A 21,142-nucleotide genomic window follows, 5' to 3' on the forward strand; every position below is an offset into this window, starting at 1 on the left:
AAATTCTCCTTATCTCTTTCCAAAGTCTTAAATTTTAAATTGCCATTTACTGCAGTTGGAAGTGAAATAGTAGAAGTTATAGAATATAGAAGCAGCAAAAGCATTTGGTTCTCAGTTGCTGAGATTCAGATTCAGATTTTATCACGTGTACATCAAAACATGCAGTGAAACACATCATTTGGATTAATAACCAATGCACCAAAGGATGTGCTGAGGGCAGCCTGAGAGTGTCGCCACACTTTCTGGTGCCAATGTACCATGCCCACGATGCTTAGAAGGACAACACAGAGCAAGCAGCAACAGCAAAGCAAGCCCTGTTCATCCCTCCCTCGCAACCACCTACCCAGCCGCACACATGAACAGATCTCTAACCCCAGCACAAGCCATTTTATTTGGCCCCTAGCCCCCACGGATTTGTAAATTCATTGATACTGCGCCCCAACTTCCCCAGTGGACTCTCAGAGATTCACAGACTAGGGGCTTCAGATGAAGATGTGGACACTCTGTCACCCATCTCAATTAGCTGTGTATCGGAGAGTTACAGTAGGACAGTCTGAAAATAGATCCTTCATATCACTTGGTCCATGCCGACCTACATGCACCTCTCTAAACTAATCCAATATTGACCTGTTTCGTTCTCCCCCATTCCCATCAGCACTCCCCACAGACTCAACCACTCCCTGATACACAAGGGACAACTTATCTTGGAAAATTAATCAACAAATCTGTACATCTTTGAGATATAAGACCATAAGATATAGGAGCAGAAGTGGGCTATTCGCCCCATCGAGCCTGCTCCGCCATGCAATCGTGGGCTGATCTAACTCTTCCAGTCATCCCCACTCCCCTGCTTTTACCCTATACCCTGGCTAATCAAGAACCTATCTATCTTTGCCTTAAATACACCCAATGACTTGGCCTCCACAGCCACTTCTGGCAACAAACTCCACAGATTTACCACCCTCTGACTCAAGTAATTTCTCCGCAACTCAGTTCTAAAAGGACGTCCTTCAATCCTGAATTCGTGCCCTCTTGTCCTAGAATCCCCTACCATGGGAAATAACTTTTCCGTATCTAATCTGTTCAGGCCTTTTAACCATATAACCATATAACAATTACAGAACGGAAACAGGCCATCTCAGCCCTTCTAGTCCGTGCTGAACTCTTACTTTCACCTAGTCCCACCGACTTGCACTCAGCCCATTCGGAATCTTGCTATGAGATTCTCCCCCCCCCCCCCCCCCATTCTCCTGAACTCCAGGAAATACAGCCCAAGAGCTGCCAGATGTTCCTCATTCCTGGAATCATTCTCGTGAATCTTCTCTGAACCCTCTCCAATGTCAGTATCACCTTTCTAAAATAAGGAGCCCAAAACTGCACACGGTACTCCAAGCATGGTCTCACGAGTGCCTTATAGAGCCACAAATCACGTCCCTGCTGTTATATTCTATACCTCTAGAAATAATGCCTACATTGCATTCACCTTCTTCACCACCAAGTCAACCTAGAGGTTAACCTTTAGGGTATCTTGCACAAGGACTCCCAAGTCCCTTTGCATCTCTGCATTTTGAATTCTCTCCCCACCTAAATAACAGTCTGTCCGTTTACTTCTTCCACCAAAGTGCACGACCATACACTTTCCAACATTGTATTTCATTTGCCACTTCTTTGCTCATTCCTCTAAACTATCTAAGACTCTCTGCAGGCTCTCTGTTTCCTCAACACCACCCACTCCTCCACCTAACTTTGTATCATCAGCAAATTTAGCCACAAATCCATTAATACTGTAGTCCAAATCATTGACATACATCATAAAAAGCAGCAGTCCCTACACCGACCCCTGTGGAACTCCACTGGTAACTGGCAGCCAGCCATAATAGGATCCCTTTATTCCCATTCTCCGTTTTCTACTGACCAGCCAACGCTCCACCCATGCTAATAACTTCCCTGTATTTCCATGGGCTCTTATCTTGCTAAGCAGCCTCATGTGTGGCACCTTGTCAAAGGCCTTCTGAAAATCCAAGTACACCATGTCTACTGCATCTCTTTGTCTACTCTGCTTGTAATTTCCTCAAAGAATTGCAGTAGGAATGTGGGAGGAAGCTAGAACACCAGAGAGAACCCATGCAGTCACGGATGAGAATGTGAAAATATCCCACTGTCAGCAGCAGTCGTTGGGATTGAACCCTTGACTTTGGAGCTGCAACACTCTGTCACCCTTGTACCACAAGAACAAAAGAAAATCGGAGGAGGAGGAGGCCACTCGGCCCTTCAACCCTGCCCTATCGTTCATTCTATGCTGGCCTCAACTCCTGTGTCAATTCCCCATCACCCCCAATTACTCACCTTTCAAACAGTTAGGTTACACTAGCATAGTAGCATAATGCTTTACAGCACCAGCAATCAGTGTTCAATATCCACGACTGGATATGTTTCCTCCCACAGTCCAAAGACATACAAGTTAGTAAATTTTGGGCATGCTTCGTTGGCGCTGGACTGTGTTGGTTTTTTATGAAAACAATGAATTTCACTATGTTTTGATGTACACGTAACATTCTCACGAAGAACTGAAGTCAGAGTGTAACTCCAGGTCAGGTCTTCAAAAGAACCCCCCTCCACACACGCACGTCCCCCCCACACGCACGTATATACACACACACACACACACACACACGCACACACACACTCCCTGAAAAGGGAAAAAAAGAGATATCAAAGATAGAAATAAAACTGTTTCCAAAGATGTAAGCAAAGGAGTCGCCATTTAGTGCCATCTCAACTTCGCCCTGCCTTCGGTGTGAAACAGCCCGGTTTCCTCAGCTGCATAAGTCTAGGGAAGGCAACCTCCGGCCCCGCCAAGCTCATGAGATTGAGGTGCGCTCGATCCCACCCCAAACCCCGGTTTGTGTGGATGCTGTGTCATTGCTTCTCCGTTACAAATTAATGCCTCGAAATAACAGCCAGTACCCTACATACGATTAAAGGAATTATATTCATGAATCTTAGTTAAAGGGTTGGTAAAGAATAACAAAATGAAAAGGGCACATTCTAATTAAACAGTCAAATGCGCACAAGTTGGAGCTCATCTTTAACTTCTCTGTCACTTACACGCCGGGCTCTCAGTCAACGTGAAAGCACACACCACCTTCCGAACGTCGCTCGCAATCCATCTCAGACAAACAGGTCTCCCACTGATCGTATGCTACGACCGGCTCTCCCCAGCATCTTCTCTCTTCATCTCCCTCCGGCTAACTGGGTGGCACACATTCCACATCAACCCTTATCTTCAACAATAACCCAAAAAAGCTGAAAGCAGAGCAGCAGCTCTTGCAGACACCTTCAGCATAACAGTAAAGATGTGAACCATGGTATTACAGCTGCACTGAAGTTGATAAAAAGAAAAAAATAATTAATTAAAGCATTTCAGTTATAGAGATATTCCAGTACAGGCAGACAATAGGATGCAAGATCCCAATGATGTACAAATGTTTGTAGATTGTGAAGTCCATCTTGTCATACCAGGGGGCCATTTATTAGTCTTAGAGTGGGATAAAAGCTGTTTTGGGGCCCGGTACTACGTGCTTACACCACTCGTGGAATATTGTACTCAGTACTGGGCCAGGAGTTTCAAGGAGATTTAACAGGACGCTGCCTGGATTAAGGAGCATGTCTAATGAGGATGGGTTGAGTGAGCTAGGGCTTTTTTCTTTGGAGAGAAGGACAATGAGATGTGGCTTGATTGAGATGTACAAGATGATAAGAGGCATAGGTAGAGTGGGACAGCAGAGCATTTTTTGCAAGGTGGAAATTGCTGATACGGGGGGGACATAACTTTGTGTTTGGTGTAAAATATGGGGGTGGATGTTATTCGGGACATTGAAGATACATTAGGCATATTAAAGAGACATCTTACATCGGCACATAGATTAAAGAAAAATGGAGGGCTACGTTGGACTGAACTTGGAGGAGTTTAAAAGGTTCGCACAACATTGTGAGCCGAAGGACCTGTACTGTCTGGTATTGCTCTCTGTTCTATATTCTAACCGAAGCGAAACAAGACCAAAGGTAACAGGAAAAATTGCTTTATAATAATGGAAGACCCTGAAAGAAGAAGCCAGTGACTAGCTAATATACACTGCTGTTCCCAGCCAGGCTTCCGCTTCCATTACGTCAAGTGCTAGTAACTGGAGAGCATTCAGCCCTTCCTCCTTGAAGGAAATCATGCCCCAGCATCTTTCTGTTCAGCATCTTCCCACTGGACTGGGAAGAAGTCATCTATGCCCCGAACCTCTGTCCAGGGATCTACACTGTGTGGCCACTTTAATGGTTACACCTGTTCATTAATGCAAATATCTAACCAGACAATCAACTCACAGCAACTCAATGCAGACATGGCCAAGAGGTTCAGATGTTCAAGCCAGTCATCAGGATGGGTAAGAAATGTGACTTTGACTGTGGAATATTTGTTGGTGCCAGACAGGGTGGTCAGAAACTGCTGGTCTCCTGGGATTTTCACACACAACTGCCTATAGAGTTTACAGAGAATAGTGCAAGAAACAAAAAATATCGAGTGAGCAGCAGTTCTGTGTATTTGTATTTTATATGTTTTAAATGACTAAGTCAAGTTGTTATTTTTAAGTTTAAAAAAGCTGTGCTTGACGTATAATTGTTTGAAATTGCTCTATTTTCCTTGTCAAGCTGCTCTGACTTAATCTGCAGTTGGATTTTATTAACCAGTCTCCAGAACTGTGAGCTGCATTAGGATTTACCAGGATGCTGCATGGATTAGTGAACATGTCATAGAAAGAAAGATTGAGCCAAATACACTGCTGCGCAAGTTGTTAGGGTGGTAAAGAAGGCGTAAAATGTTTTTGATGCTGGCGCTTACTGCGTTTACAACCCTCTGCAGTTTTTTTTTCTGATCCTGTGCATATTGGCTCTTCCAGACCAGTCGGAATTCTCTCCACAGTACATCTGTAGAAATTTGAGTGTGTCTTCGGTGACACACCAAATCTCCTCAAACTCCTATTGAAAGTATAGCCACTGGTGAGCCCCCTTTGTAATTGCACTAATATGCTGGGCCCAGGGTAGAACTTCACAGACATTGACACGCAGAAACTTGAAGTTTGTCCAACCTCCCGTTCTAGCTAATCCTCTCTAATCCAGACAGCATCCTGACATGGATCGCTAGACTAATATTTCTGCTGCAAAAGCTTGGTAACATATTGTGGCACCAGGCGAGCTAATGGATTTGTGTTGTGATCCTCATTGATGCACTTGCTTTGAGTCTCACTGTTCTTTTCCGTATGATTCAGGTTCCCAGAAGCACCTATGACCCTCCGAGAGAGGAGAAGCTGCTGGAAAAACTGAAGAGGAGAAATCGCCAAAGAGCTGAGGCTTGTATAATTTTGTTAACTTTGTCTCACTAACTTTTCCTCCTCTCTTTCCTTTTTTTTTGCTGAATGCATCAGCTGACCACAGGTTATGGCCCCCACATACATTTAGGTAGAGCAGAGAGCACTGGATCTATATCTTAGGCAGTGTCTGTAGAGGTACTGACAAAGGATCAGAGGTTGAGAGGTGACTAGATAGAGGTGTACAAGATGATGGGAGGCATAAAACCATGAGACATAGAACTGGGCCACCTGTGTCAGAAAATGTAAAGGAGGCATGGCCCAAACACAGAGCAGAGGAGATGACTCAGCCATGAATGATAACTTTAATAATAAACTGCTTGTTATTTTACAAGCCATGAGGTATCACAAGACAAGATACTAATCTCACAGGCAACAAGGTAACTCAGGCATCCCACCTCTCCCGGAACTTCCAGGAGTCTCCCGCATATTGATAGTGGCTCCCTGATGCCCGCAAATTATATACAATATCATGGAAATCAATTTTTTTGAGAGCGAGCGAGAGAAAAGCAAGAGAGAGTGCAAGAGCGACCACGAGAGAGAGCGCGCACGTGAGAGCGTGGGCGAAAGCAAGCGAGAGCACACGAGCGAGAGAGGGAGAGAGAGCGAGTGAGAGAGAAAGCAAGCGAGAGCGCTTGAGAGCGTGCGAGCGACCACGAGAGAGAGAGAGCGCGCGCGAGAGCGCGCCATGGCAGAGTGTTCCAAAAAAATATAAAACGTACATCACCCAGACTACACTAAGGTGCACCCCTGCCTAATAGGGGTCAAAATAATGACAGTGTTGCTCACTGCACTGTTTGCAACAGTGACTTTTCTATTGCCCATGGTGGGTTAAAACTAAAAGACATGTTGAGGTGAGTTTAACAGGTGTCATTCTTTCATTAGCATAGCTAATGTTATTTAAACTAGCTGGCCAGCTGCTAAGGAGCTACTCTACTGCAGACATCCCACCTCTCCCGGGAGTCTCCCGCAAATTGATGGTGCTACCTCCCTGAAATGAGTTTTTGTAGGGTGGGATGTCTGGTAACTGAAGGATAGGAGTAACTGGTTGCGGCTAGCTGGCTTGATGAGTGAACAAAGTAATGTTGATGAAAGCTGGGTTTAAATAGGCTGCAGGTGATGCGTTGGAAACAATGTACCTGCATGTGCAGACCTGATGAGATCCCCCCTCCCTCAGTTGGCACCCAATGACCCAGTGCGATCCAGGTGGGTCCTGTGGAACTCTTCCATGAGTGACGGATCCGAGATGAAACTTGACGGCACCCATGACCTCTCCTCCAGGCCGTACCTTTCCCAATCGACCAAGTGCTGCACAACCTGTCCACAATGACGTGAAGCCATCAACTGGCGAACTGTGTACGCTGGATAACCTTCCACCATCCTTGATTCTGGAAGAGCAGGCTCAGATGGATTGAGTAGTCCGTGGACAACAGGCTTGAGGCAGGACACAAGGAAGAAAGATGTGATCCTGAAGGACGGTGACAAGACAGAGGATAAATTTACTGAGGTGTGGAGGAGGGGGCAGAAGTGGGAGACAAATTGTAGGCCCCGGTCCGACACAATGTTTTGTTGGAAACCATGGAGGCAAACTACAAGTTGGAGAACCAGGTCCTCTGTCTCAGCAGCTGATGGAAGTTTGGGAGGGCAATAAAGTGGACATCTTGGAGAACCAGTCCACCACTGTCATGAGCACCGTGGCCAAATCGAAAGGTGGCAAAGTCATGATGAAATCAATGGTGATTTACAACCAGGAGTGTTGAACTGGCAGGAGCTGCAGCCTCCCAGAAGGCTGCTGGTTGGAGGAATTGGACTGGGCACATTGAGGGCAGGCAGTGACAAACTGATGCACATCTACGATCATGGTGGGCCACCAGAACGAGAGTTGCAGAAAACCCAGGGTCACCTAGATGGCCAGAGAGGGGTGATGAGTGGGCCCACTGGAGTGTTTCAGAGCGCATAGCAACCAGCACGTACACGCAGTTGTCAGGGGTGTCAGCCAGAGCAGGCTCGTGCCATCAAACCAGTCAGAACTGGTTCTCAAAGTCCCAGATGACTTGGGGGAGGGAGGATCTGGGGGGATGAAGTGACGGGCTGAGGGTTGATCTGTGTTTCGGATGGGTTGAACTGTCATGACAAGGTGTTCGCCTCAGTGTTCTTGGAGCTGGGTTGGTCGGAAGTGGTGAAGTTGGATTGCTCAAAGAAGAGGGCCCAGCAAGCCTGGCGTGAGTGAGTCCTGATGAAGGGTTCCGGCCCGAAACGTCGACCGATCTTTTCCACAGATGCTGCCTGACCTGCTGAGTTCCTCCAGTGTGTTGTGAGTGTTGCTTTGACCCCAGCATCTGCAGAGTATTTTGAGTTGGCAGGTCCGTTGAATAGATGTGAGATTCTGGTGGTCAGTCCAGATGAGGAAGGGCTCAGTGTTTCCCATCAGCCAATGTCTCCATTTCTCCGAGGCCCATTTAACGGTGTGTAGCTCCCTGTCTCCAACTCCATAACAACACAGTGTAGAGTTGAGTTTGTTCAAGAATAAGACAGAAAGGTGCATCTTCCTGTTGGTCCTCACTGGGTGAGGATGGCCCCGGCACCCACGTCAGATGTGTCCACTTCTACCGCAAACAGTCCGGAGGGGTTCGGGTGGTGGAGAATGGGGGCGGTGGTGAAGTGTCTCTTGAGCTTCTTGAAGGCTTGGTCTGTGGGAGCAGACCAGGTTATTCATGAGGTAAGTGATTCGGTGAGGGAGCTGAGAGGAACCACAATTTGGCTGTAGGTCTTGATGCTGGTGGTAGAAGTTGGAGAAGACCAAGAAGCACTGTAGCGGTTTAAGGGAGTGTGGGCAGGGCCATTCAATGATGGCGTGCACTTTCTCCAGGTCAATGGTTATGTCTCAGCATGAAAGGACAGAAACCAAGGAAATGACTGGGGTGTGGAACTGCCATTTCTCTAACTTGTAGACTTGGTTTACGAAGAGATGCTGATGGATAGAAGAGATGTGTCAAAAAAGGTCTTGGGGGTCCTTGGAAAAGATGACAATGTCATCGAGGTAAATGAACACATACTTGTGTAGCATGTCTTGAATGATCTTGATGATGAAGTCTTGGAAAACTGCTGGACTGATGGAAAGTCAAGACGTCACTAGGTACTCACAATGGCCAGTGAGTGTTGTGAATGCCGTCTTCCACTCATTGGCAGGTGCAAATCAGGTCGTACGCGCTCCATAGATCCAGTTTGGTGAAGATCTCAGCCCTGTGGAGTGCTTCGAATGTGCTATCCATCAAGGGGAGAGGGTCGTGACTCTTAATGGAGATCTTGTTAAGTCCATGGTAGCTGATACAGAGATGAGGACCGCCATCCTTCTTTTGACGAAGAAGAATCTTGCACCGGCTGGGAACTGGGATTGATGAATGAAACATTTCAGCGATGTAGTCATTCATGCCTTGGGTCTCAGGAGGAGAGAGGGAGCACAGAGGAGCTTGGGGAGGAGGTGTGATCTGTGAGGCAGCAGGGTGATGGCTTCTCTTTTACTGAAGGAGACGGCTAGGTCATGATATTCCTGCGGGTGTCTGCTGAGGTTGACCGTTTCCTCCGTCTCCATGGATTTACAAGTTAACGTCAGCTGAGGTTGCAGGCAGGTAGTCCGGCAGGTGGTTCTACATCTCAGCAGTGGACTAGATGACCAGGTGAAGTGAGAGTCATGAGTGGAGAGCCAGGGGTAACCCCAGATGAGGTGAGTGTTGGGTGAGTCAGTCAAGAGGAATTGGATGGACTTGGTGTTCTCCACAATGCTCATGTGCACAGGACTTGTGCGCACTCGGACAATCCCAGACACCAAGGGATGTCCGTCAATGACCATGACGTTGAAGGAGTGAGAGATAGGATCAGTAGGGAGTCCAAGCTGCACACACAGAGTCCAGTCCAGAGTCTCCTGTTCACGTAGAACCATAGGAGGACAGAATGAATGAGCTGGGCTATTGTACTGGATTGAGAGTCCAGTGGGAGTTTACCAGATAGAAGGCACTTGGTTGTGCCGTTTTCCCGGACGCAGTGGTCAGTAGATGCACGAGGATTCGGGGGCTCCTCTGTAAGTTGTTTCTTCACCGAGGCTCACACTCTTGCGGGGTTTAAGGGAGCATTCCCTACCTGCATGGGTTCTGGAGACGCTGATGATGAGGGTCCTGAGAATCATAATCGGGTTTATCATCACCAGCATGTGACGTGAAATTTGTTAACTTGGCAGCAGCAGTTCAATGCAATACATAATCTAGCAGAGAGAGAGAAAAATAATAATAAATAAAATAAAACATAATAAATAAACAAGTAAATCAATTATGTATATTGAATAGATTATTTTAAAATGTGTAAAAACAGAAATACTGTATATTAAAAAAGTGAGGTAGTGTCCAAAGCTTCAATGTCCATCTAGGAATGGGATGGCAGAGGGGAAGAAGCTGTTCCTGAATCGCTGAGTGTGTGCCTTCAGGCTTCTGTATCTCCTACCTGATAACAATGAGAAAAAGTCATGTCCTACAACCTGAAACGGAACTGGTATTCTGGTTGATGGTCTTTCTGTAATATTTCAGTAACTTTGCAGGGCCAGACTGATGAGGCTTTTGAGATTGGTGGGCATCTCCAGGGTAGACAGGGCTGTGATGGTAATAGGCCAGCAGTGTCTCTGCATTCCGGCTATATGCCGCCGCAAGGGTCCTGAGTTCCACAGTGTCATTCAGCACTGACCATGAGCCTTGACATAGGTGAAGTATCCAATCTACCTGCCATCCACTTCCCAGATGGTCAAGAACCTGTTGGAATATTAAGAATTTAAAGTACTGCAGGTATACATCATCAGCGAGTTGCTCGCTGGTGGAGAAACTGAAAAAGCTGTGCACTTTGCTGCAGCCTGCGTTGAAGGAGACAGTCAGCCTAATAGTGAGTGACCGTCTTGGTCACTTTTGGACTTTGTTAATGTGGTATGCCACAAATTTGATTCACTGATTTATTGGCTGAGACCAGGGGCGATGGCAGGGGAGCTGTATGGCCTCAGTTGTAGTGAGGACTAGCCCTTGAGCCAGGGTGTCGCCTGTTTACAGCTGCTGGGAGAGAGGCATCGGAGCCGGTGCACTCCGCCAGGCTCGCGCGGTTCAACGTCCAGGCTGGAATCGGTGTGCTGGATGGTTATTGAGTGGCTGGGTCTTTCTATCTTATACTTGCTGTGTGTGACTGTTGGTTCTGTGTTTTGTACCTTGACTCTGGAGTAACAGAGTCAAGGTACTCTCATTTGGTCGTATTTCTGAGTATCCCTGGGTGGTTGAATGACAAATAAACTTGAATTGAATTGAATCTCAGTGGTAAAAACTTCATATTTCTTGCATATGGTGGTTTTATTATCCCAGTGTAGCCCCCCTGGCCAGCCTCAGGGTCGCTCAACTTGCTGTCGTCTAGGGAAATAGCCCTCGGCCCCACCAAACTGGGTAGTAAGTTTGTGTGGATGCTGTGTGATGTACCCCACCCCGCCCAAATAACAGACAATACACCAGATACGATTAAATAATTTACAGTTTATAGATATTACTGGAACTATATAATTAATAGAGAATAAAATATAAAAGAAAATAAAAGGCGCCACACTTATCAAAGTTCAATCTCTTCGTGCACAAACAGTTGGAGCTCAGGACCCTCCTTCTTCACCCTGCGTCTCCCCTCGGACCACCTCGACCTGCCGCCTGGGACCAACAACGGTGGTCGACCAGACGCTGCACACGAGTCCATCAACGTCTCCTCTCCTCGCTGGACACCCTAGACCTCGGACTCCTGCTCCGGGTCCGACCCCGTTAGTGGACTCACAGTACCTGGTCCATCCTCTGTCTCTCTCTCTCTCTCCCGCTTCTGCCCAAAAACCCACGCATCACAATATCTTACAGACACACAGAAAGCATAACAACTATCCCAATTGGTTCATTTGCCCTCTTATCAATAGACAATCCAAAACTAACTGCTAGCGTGAGGACTTTCTCAGCATTTAACATAACAAAGAAGCCAGTTTAATTATAACGTAACAAAGAAGCCGTTTTAATTAGCCTACACAGTTAACATAAAAGAAGAAACCCCTTACACCAGTTAGCAGTAGCACAGGTCAGAGCTTGCCCAAACAGGAGAGAGATGATGGAGGCAACTTTGGCTTGATTTGGAGAATACAAAGATGGCTGGAGCTCAAAGAGAAAGATGTACTGGGACAGGAGGTTGTGGCATTGGGTTGGAAATCCATTGAAACATTTGGGCGCTGGAATCTGGAGCTCTGAGGTTGATTGTCATGGGGTTACTGTATCAAGGTGGAGAGTTGGTTGAGAATTGCAAGTATGTAGTCAGTGGTTTCCTGCTGCTTCGGCAGTGTGTCCTCCTTCAACGGACGACTGCCATTAGGAGAGTGTACTCTGCTGGGTCAAAGGTTCGTTCATCCTGTCAGGAAATGTAGAGGAAGCTTGTCCCAGGTGCAGAGCAGCAGAGAAGATTCCGTGCTGAGCAATAACTTTAATATTAAACTGCAAAATAACAAGCCAGGAGGGGGCCACAAAACGAGATACTAAACTCACAGGCGACAAGGTAACTGAGGGCCAGGAGCAGCTGTTTGAGGTGGGCTGATTCAATGGGTGAACAAGTACTGAGGATGTGAGCTGGGTTTAATGAGGCTGCAGGAGGTGAGTTGGAAACGTGCAGCAAGTGACTCCTGTTAACTGTGTGGAGACTGGAACATTCCTGCCTGGGCAGGCCTGACAGTTAGGTCCATCAAGTCTGCTCTGCCATTCAATCATGGCTAATTTCTTGCCCCTCTCAACCCCATTCTCCTGTCTTCTCTCCATAACTGTTGATGCCCTGACTAAGCAAGAACCTAACAACTCTACTTTAAATATACCCAATGATTTGGCATAAATCCAGTAACAGCCAAAACCTTTTCCCAGACTAATATGTGGAGGAGTAATGAAGGTTCTTAGAGGAAAGTATAGAGATAATGTCAGAGGTCTTTTTTATCCACAGAGAGTGGTGGGTCCATGGAACACACTGCCAGGGGTGATGGTAGAGGCAGATACATTAGGGACATTTAAGAGACTCTTAGGCACAGGGATGATAGAAAAATGGAGGGCTATGTGGAAGGGAAATGTTTGACTGATCTTGGAGTAGGTTAAAATGTCAGCACAACATCGTGGACGGAAGGGCATCGACTGTGCTGTGATGTTTTATGTCTATGTTCTAAAAGGTTGTCGGCCTCAGACATTAACTCCTTGTCTCCACAGATGCTGTCTGACCTGCTGAGTATTTCTAGCATTCTAGTAGGTCATACCCTAAATGATGGGAAATGGGACTAAAAGAGATGAGTGCCTGCTGGTCAGCCTGGAGATGGTGACCACCAGGTCTCTTTCTACACTGTGTGCCTCCATGGCATTTTTGTTAGTCAAACTCAAAATGAGCACATGGATATCACACCCAATCCCACACCAATCCTGGGCCAATATCCATATGGCAAGGTTTCCTCCAAGGGTGTAATATCTGTGTAAATTCTTTGCATTGGTAATGCAGTACCCAGATTGATATGTCTAATTATTCATTATGCAACCATCTGCTGTCTTCATAACGTAGCACCTCACTCAAAGCAGCAACACTCTCTGCTTACCATGCCCACTTGGAGCAGGCAATCTGTAGAAGGAGTAGCTGGTGCTGTGATTGTACTGATGATCAGTCCTGTATTGAAGGCATTCTGCTAAGATGTATTTACATTGTTTTACTTCAGTTTGAGGAATTGGGGCTATTTTTATTTTACTCTGGAAATAAAGCGCAGGAAGGCCCTTTGGTCCATCAAGCTGCACCACCCAGCAGCCCACTAATTTAAACAACACACACAAAATGCTCGAGGAACTCAGCAGGCCAGGCAGCATGTAGGGAAATGAGTACAGTCGACATTTCGGGCCAAGATCCTTTGGCAGGACTCTGTCTGTGTTGCTTGAATTTTGAATTGAATTGACTTTATTACTTACATCCTTCACATACATGAGGAATAAAAATCTTTACGTTTCGTCTCCATCTAAATGTGCAATGTGCAATTTATAATAAATAGTATGTACAACAGGACAGTCAATATAATGTAGAAATACAGTGTGAATTAATCAGTCTGATGGTCTGGTGGAAGAAGCTGTCCTGAAGGCAGTTGGTTCTGGCTTTTATGGTAGCAGCTGGAATAGATTATGGTTGGGCTGACTTGGGTCTCCAATGATCCTTTGGGCCTATTTTACACACCTGTCTTTGTAAATGTCCTGAATCATGGGAAGTCCACAACTACAGATGTGCTGGGCTGTCCACACCACTCTCTGCAGAGTCCTGCGATTGAGGGAAGTACAGTTCCCATACCAGGCAATGATGCAGCCAGTCAGGATGCTCTCAATTGTGCCCCTGTAGAAAGTTCTTAGGATTTGGGGTCCATAGTTCTTCAACCACCTGAGGTGAAGGAGGCACTGTTGTGTTTTTTTCACCACACAGATGGTGTGTGCAGACCACATAAGATCCTCGGTGATGTGCATGCCAAGGAACTTAAAGCATCTGCAGATTTTCTCTTGTTTGTGGTTGGATTACCCACCCATTTAACCCTAACCTAATCCCAGGACAGTTTGCAGTGACCAGTTAACCTACTAACTGATTTGTTTTTGGACTGTGGGAGGGAGCCTGAGCAGCCGGAGAAAACCCCCGTGCACACAGGAAGAACGTACAAATTCCTTACAGAGGATGGCGGAATTTAACTCCAAACTCAGACACCCCGTAATAGTGTCACACTAACCATTACGTTACTGTGGCTCCCTGAAGAGCTAATCTCACTTCAACGTGACTAGAGTTTTGTTTTTTTACAGCTTATTTATGGGATACATGTCAAACTTGAAAGCCCGCGGGGAGTTTATTCCTCTAAATGCCAAGCGGAAGTTGTTGACGAGCTGTATTCTTGAGCTGCTGCTGCACCTGTGGTAGAAGTCCTCCCTCAGGCTTGTTGAGTACATTTTTATCATTTAGACCCATTGCCGATACATTTCCAACTCAGGACAGCAAACAATCTGCTGGGGAAACTCAGCGGGTTGAGCAGCATCTATGGGCAGGGTGGGGGGATTGGTATTGGACAGGACATTGATAGGGTGCAGGGCTGGGCTGAGATGTGGCAACTGGAGTTTAACCCAAAGAAGTGTGAAGTGATTCACTTTGGAAGGTTGAATTTGAAGGCAGAATACAAAGTTAATGGCAGGATTCTTGGCTGTGTGGAGGAAAAGAGGAAACTGAAGGACCACATACAGAGATCCCTCAAAGTTGCCAAATAAGTTGTTAGGGTGGTTAAGCGGGTGTATCATTTGTTGCCCTTAACTTAGAGGATGAAATTCAAGAGCACGAAGGTCATGTTGCAACTCTATAAAACCCTGGTTAGACTACACTTGGAATACTGTGTTCATTTCTGGTTGCCTCATTATAGGAAGGATGTGGAAGCTTTGGAGAAGGTGCAGAGATTTACCAGGATGCTGTCTGGATTAGAGAGCACGTCTTATGAGGATGGGTTGAGTGAGCTAGAGCTTTTCTAGAGCGAAGGAAGATGAGAGGTGACTTGATAGAGGCAGGTGCACTAGTGACATTTAAAAAAACTTAGATAGGCACATGGATGAAAGGAAAGTGGAGGGCTATGTGAGAGGGAAGTGCTGGATTAATCTTACAATAGGTTAAAAACTCGGCACAACATCGTGGGCTGAAGGAACTGTACCATGCTGTAATGTTCCATACCTCCTGTGGTTGGAAAAACTTCCCTTCTGAACTTGGCTAGTGCTGACCTAATTGTAGCTGCCTGCAGCAGGAAGCACCATGAATGACCCCATGATCTCAGGAGTCCAGGAGGAGAAACGTAAGCAACGAGGCCAATAAAATCTTCTCAACCAGCCTGTGGGAGTACCTTCACCACAGGCAATTACTGGAATAAACTCTGGGATTCCTAGCATGATCTGTATCTCGTAAATGAGCAAAGAAAAACAACACTTGGTTCATGTTAAAGTGAGATCAGCTCTTTCAAATATATCAATTCCTGAAATGGATGGAAATATGTTTTAGCAGAGCATCTTCCATATAGGACTGATTATCAGTACAATCACAGCACCAGCATCTCTTGCTGAATCACTGCTTACATTTTGTTCATTTCCATCAGCAGCTACTTGTTCTACAAATTGCCTGCTCCAAGTGGGCATGGGAAGCAGTGAGTGTTGCTTTATGAAGGGAGCAGATGGTTGTATAATGAATAATTAGATAAAGTGTTTCATTCTGGGTACTTCATTACCAATGCAAAGAATTCCACAAACATTACAACAAGGAAACATGCCGTTCAACCAAGTAACCTGTCCTGATATTTAACCTCCCCATAATCCAAAGTGAAGCCTTCTCTGCCTTCACATCTCTTCACCTCATCTCCTGTCTGAACGGTAGATTGCATTCATTTGATATGGAACAGCATCACAAGATGTAAAGGATTTCTTTCCTCTACTCTTGTGCCTAAGTCTTACGTTTTGTTTCGTATGTAACCCTCTTCAGATCTCCTCCATGTACCAGATTTCTTCACTGAGCACAGTCCCAACGTTTCACTTTAAAGATCTCTCCCCAACACTCCCAGCCATTAAATCACATCTTAATCCTCTGTGTTATAATAGGGAGAGTCCAATTACTCTCATCCCTGCCAGCGGACAGGCACTGTAACAGATCTGTCTACAGCGACTGTCAGTGCATTGATGAAGCTTGTTTGGCATAATCTTGCAAGCCAGCATGCACTTCACAGAAATCTCAGAAATACGAGTGAAAAGTCTATTCCGGACACACTCGTGCTTCATAAACATGCTGGTGAGGCGTGAATATTCAGCTGTTAGGAATGTGTCTGAAAAGCCAGGCTACACGTTACTGGCTCCAAGTTCTTCCTCAATCAGAACCCAAATCAGAACCGGAATTGGGTTTAATATCCCTGGCATGTGTCGTGAAATCTGTTGTTATGTGGCAGCAGTACAGTGCATTACATAATAATAAAACTGCAAAGTATCATATGTTTATTTGTGTTCATTTATTTATTTATTTGAAAGGTTAAATCTGTGGTGCAGAAAAGTAAAAAAAGTCTCGACGTTTTTCTCGAAGTTTCTCTAACTTCCAGTAATTGCCCCCCTTCACCATTCCCCCATTCCTGTTTGCCTCTCTTACTTTAACTCCTTGACTGTCCATCACTTCTCTCTGGTACTCCTCCAACTTCCCTTTCTTGCATGGTCTTCTCCCCTTTCCTATCAGATTCCCCTTTCTCCAGCCCTGCATCTCTTTCACGAATCAACTTCCCAGCTCTTTACTTCACCCCTCCACGTCCCAGTTTCACCTATCACCCCCCGCCTTGTACTTCTTCCTCTCCTCCCCACTCCTTATTGCTCCGACTTCTCATCTTTTTCTCCAGTCCTGACGTAGGGACTCAGCCTGAAATGTTGACTGTTTATTCTTTTCCATAGATGCTGCCCGGCCAGCTGAGTTCCTCCAGCATTTTGTGTGTGTTGCAAAAAAAAAAGTGATGTCCGTTCAGAAATCTGATGGCAGAGGGGAAGAAGCTGTTCCTGATCCATGGAATGTATGCCTTCAGGCTCCTGTAGCTCCTCCATGTTGGTAGTAATAAGAAGAGGGCATGTCCTGGCTGATGGGGGGCCCATAATGGTGGTTGCCAAATTTTGAGGCATCACTCCTCAAAAATCAGTTTGTGCTTCATACCCGATAGGTTTCATCTCCCAACAAATCTGTAGAAGCTTTCTCATTAAGTCTGAGTCACCTGTGATCAGTTCCGAACAGCTAAATCCAATTTTATACAAGTTTAACCTGAAATCACAAGAGCGATCTTTTGACAGAATGTTCCAGCCCACTGGCATCCCTTTATTCAGCACAGTTTCCCTTTCATCACCAATGCACAAGATGATCTGTAGAGCAGTAAATTGCAGTTTTCATTTCTACTGCCTGATTCATGCTGCCTTATTAACATAAGACTAGAAAACAGAGAAGCAGAATTAAGCCATTCGGCCCATCGAGTCTGCTCCACCATTTGATTATGGATGATTTACTTTCTGCCCTCAACCCCATTTTCCTGTTTTATCCCCATAGATTTTGACACCCTGACTAAGCAAGAATCTATCAACCTCTGCTTGGGTAAATATACCGAAGAACTTGGCCTCCATAGCAGTATGTGGCATTGAATTCCACAGAATCACCATCCTCTGGATAAAAAAATTCCTCCTCATCTCTGTTCTAAGGGGACAACCTTCTATTCCTAGACTGTCCCACTAGTGGACACGTCCTCTGCATGTCCACTCTGTCATGGCCTTTCATTATTCTATAGGTTTCAATGAGATCCCTCCTCCCCGCCCCCCCCCCCAATCATCATTCTTCTAAACTCCAGTGAGCACAGGTCCAGAGCCTTCAAATATTTAATCTCTCACCCTTCAACAATGACATCTATTTCTCCAACCTCAGTAGAACAAACTCTATCTGTACCCATCATAATTTTGTATACCTTGAGCAAATCTCCCCTCATTCCCTTAGGCTCCAGGGAATAAAGTCCAAACCTACTGAACGTTTTCCGTCTAACTCAGGCCCTCGGGTCCTTGTAAGTTTTCTCTGCACTCTTTCAATCTTATTGATACCTTTCCTGTGAGCAGGTGACCAGAACTGCGCACAGTAATCCAAACTTTGACCTCACCAATATCTTACACAACTACAACATGACATCCCAAGAACACTGACCATGTATTTGTATTCTGCCTGAACAATCTCCTAACCTTCACCAATTTTTCCCTTCTGAAGCCCCAAAATGTACAAAGATTGCAGTCATTTTGATTTTCCCATATAATTGTAACATTTTATTGATTTTGTTACTTAATCAGAAAATGTAAAGCAAATTGCAACATCATTATGCTGCACAATCTCTCTTCACTTTCCGGTATTATATGCCTCTTTGCACATGTGTTGAAGTACATATTGTTATTTAAACATTAAAGGATTGTCTCCTATTGTAATAATTTCATCAATTAGCATAGTAATAGCAGTCAGTGGTTAATGACCCCATTATACCGTGTACAAATACCTAAACCTTTTAATGGGGTTAAGGCAGGTCTTGTAGGATGGCATTTGAAATACGATCCCATCCATTTCCTTTTTTAACATGTTCTGGTTATGATCTTGACATCAACGCTGAATCATTTTCACCAGTCGCTCTGCAGCAGCGCCCTGCATAGCCTACGCTGATGGATTTTCATTGACCCAGGTTACAGCCATCCTCATAAACACTAGAGAATCTGCTGATGCTGGGATTCTGAGTAACACGCATAAAATATTGGAGGAACCTGCCAGGTCAGGCAACATCTATGGAAGGGAATAAACAGTCAACTTTTCAGGCTGAGACCCTTCCTCAGGACAGGAAAGGAAGGGGGAAGAAGCCAGAATAAGATTAAGAATAAAGTCATCCTCGTGCAGTTCCTTCAGTGTTGTATCAAGCAATGTGCATTGCTTTTGCATCTTCGTCAATGGATTTACTACAAGCAGCTGTTTCAGCACGCTCTGATTCTCTCTGTGGTGTGTGTTTTTACAATATACTGAACATCTTGAAGGCTGCATGCAAAACAATGTGTGTGCTGTTCCTCTGTGGGCCAGGATTTAGTCATTGTAGTTTTGTAAAGATTCTTCGACATAATCACTTGAAGGAGATTGTAATGAGTCCCCCGTTCACTTAGAATATCACAGTCCGTTGCTCTGTCATGGTGGCGCAGTAGCGTGGGGTTTGCGTAACGTTTTACAGGGCTAGTGGTTGGGATTCAGTTCTCCCCCACTGCCTGTCAGCAGTTTGTACCTTCTCCCTTTGACATCAAGGAGCGGTCCAGTGTTAGTGTCCCAGTTCCCTCCCTCATGCGAAAGGCACACAGGTTAGGGTTAGTGAGCTGCGGACACGCTATGTTGATGGCAGAAGCATGGCGACACCTGCAAACTGCACAGCACATCCTCGTACAGTTGGTGGTTAACACAAACAACACATTTCACTGTATGTTTCCATGTACATGTGACAAATAAAGCTAATCTTTATCTGTGTTGCAATTTGAGCGTGTTGTGACAGAGTGTCAGAACGCGGCTTGCATGCACTGTTGGCCATGCGTGACAGCTTCTCCCGAGCCCTTGTCTGAAACATCTGTGGTGATGTCAGCTCCTTGGTCCATTGGACCTTCTGCTCATGGATGTCGATCCGTCACCATTCAACAACTTTCCTTGTCAGGTTGCCTCAGAAGTTCATACATCTCACTTAGATAGGACAAGTTTGATGAAGTGGATGTCTGCTCTGTGGAAACGGTGGATTAACACATGGTGAGGGTTCCTGAACCAGACTGGCTTTGCATTTGGGAAGGTTCACCTGGTAGCTGAGGGCAGGAAAGAGATCTGGAAAAAAGCCTCCAAAATGCTTCAATAGAAATAATCTCCAGTAAAAGTTATCTTTTACTAGAATGAAGAGTATACTGACCAACACTAAACTAGGCATGACAATCTGCCTCAGAGTACTGAAATGTTACATTTATCCAGTTATGTTATGTGGCTCAGAATGTTGGACAATATCTAGTAACATGAGGAAACGAATTGAAGCAGCAGAGATGTGGTTTTTGAGGAGGATGCAAAGAATATCATGGACGAAACAAATATCTAACGAGGATGTCATGAACAGAGCAAACACAAAAAGAGAAATAATGTGTGAGATCATGAAAAGGCAATGTAACTTCATTGGACATATGATTAGGAAAGAGGAGTTAGAATACACGGTAATTATGGGAAAGATTGAAGAGAAGAAAGCAAAAGGAAGACAAAGACAAATGATGATGGAGACAGCAGCCAGAGAACTGGAAATGAATACCAATGAATTGATCCACTTGACCCGAAACAGGAGTGTGTGGGCCATGGCAGTCAAAGCTCATACTGGGCATGGCACCTGATGATGATGATGAAATGTTATCTCCAGTGGATAACAATTAGGATTATATTTTCTTCATATTTTAAGCAGAAGTATTTTGTGCCTCTTTTTATTCATCATATTTCTGTCTCTTTGAAATGGAGACTCAGCCTGAGAATTATGGACTGATTCTGTGTAATAAAAGGGTTAAAATGTGAGGGGCATTTGATAGCTTTGAGCCTGTTCTCACTGGAGTTTAGAAAAATGTCGGGGGTGGGGTGGTGAGAGGAAGTCTGACTGAAATCTATTCAACATTGAAGGGTCTCAGGGGTTCCCAGCCTGGGGTCCACAAGCACTTTGTTTAATGGTATTGGTCCATGGCGTACAAAAAGGGGGTGACCCCTGTTGTAGATACAGAAGGCATGTAGAGGGTATTTCCAAGAGTGGGGAAGTCCAAGACCAGACAGCATAGCCTCAAAATAAAGGGACTTCCCTTTAGAACGGAGATGAGGAGGAATTTCTTTAACTAGACAGTGGTCAATCTGTGAAATTCCTTGCCATGAATAGCTGTGGAGGCCAAGTCATTGGGTGTATTTAAAGCAGAGGTTGGTAAGTTTGTGATTAGTAAGGGTATCAAAGGTGACAGGGAGAAGGCAGGAAAAGAAGGGTGAGTGGGAAGAGAAATCCATGATGGGATAGTTGTGCAGACTCAATGGGCTGAATGGCCTAATTCTGCTCC

The 21,142-nt window shown here is 45.3% G+C and overlaps 1 protein-coding gene across 2 annotated transcripts in view; it reads left to right on the forward strand.

Moving 5' to 3' along the window:
- The window catches only part of cfap99 (cilia and flagella associated protein 99), a 109,623-nt gene that overhangs the window by 46,747 nt on the left and 41,734 nt on the right, over positions 1–21,142 (forward strand). For both annotated transcript variants that reach the window (XM_072257097.1, XM_072257098.1), the window contains exon 7: positions 5,316–5,396. In XM_072257097.1, coding sequence (XP_072113198.1) covers positions 5,316–5,396 — 81 coding nt within the window. The remainder of the gene's footprint in view (positions 1–5,315; positions 5,397–21,142) is intronic.

Source organism: Mobula birostris, chromosome 5, assembly GCF_030028105.1.
Source record: "Mobula birostris isolate sMobBir1 chromosome 5, sMobBir1.hap1, whole genome shotgun sequence".
Classification (NCBI taxonomy): domain Eukaryota; kingdom Metazoa; phylum Chordata; class Chondrichthyes; order Myliobatiformes; family Myliobatidae; genus Mobula; species Mobula birostris.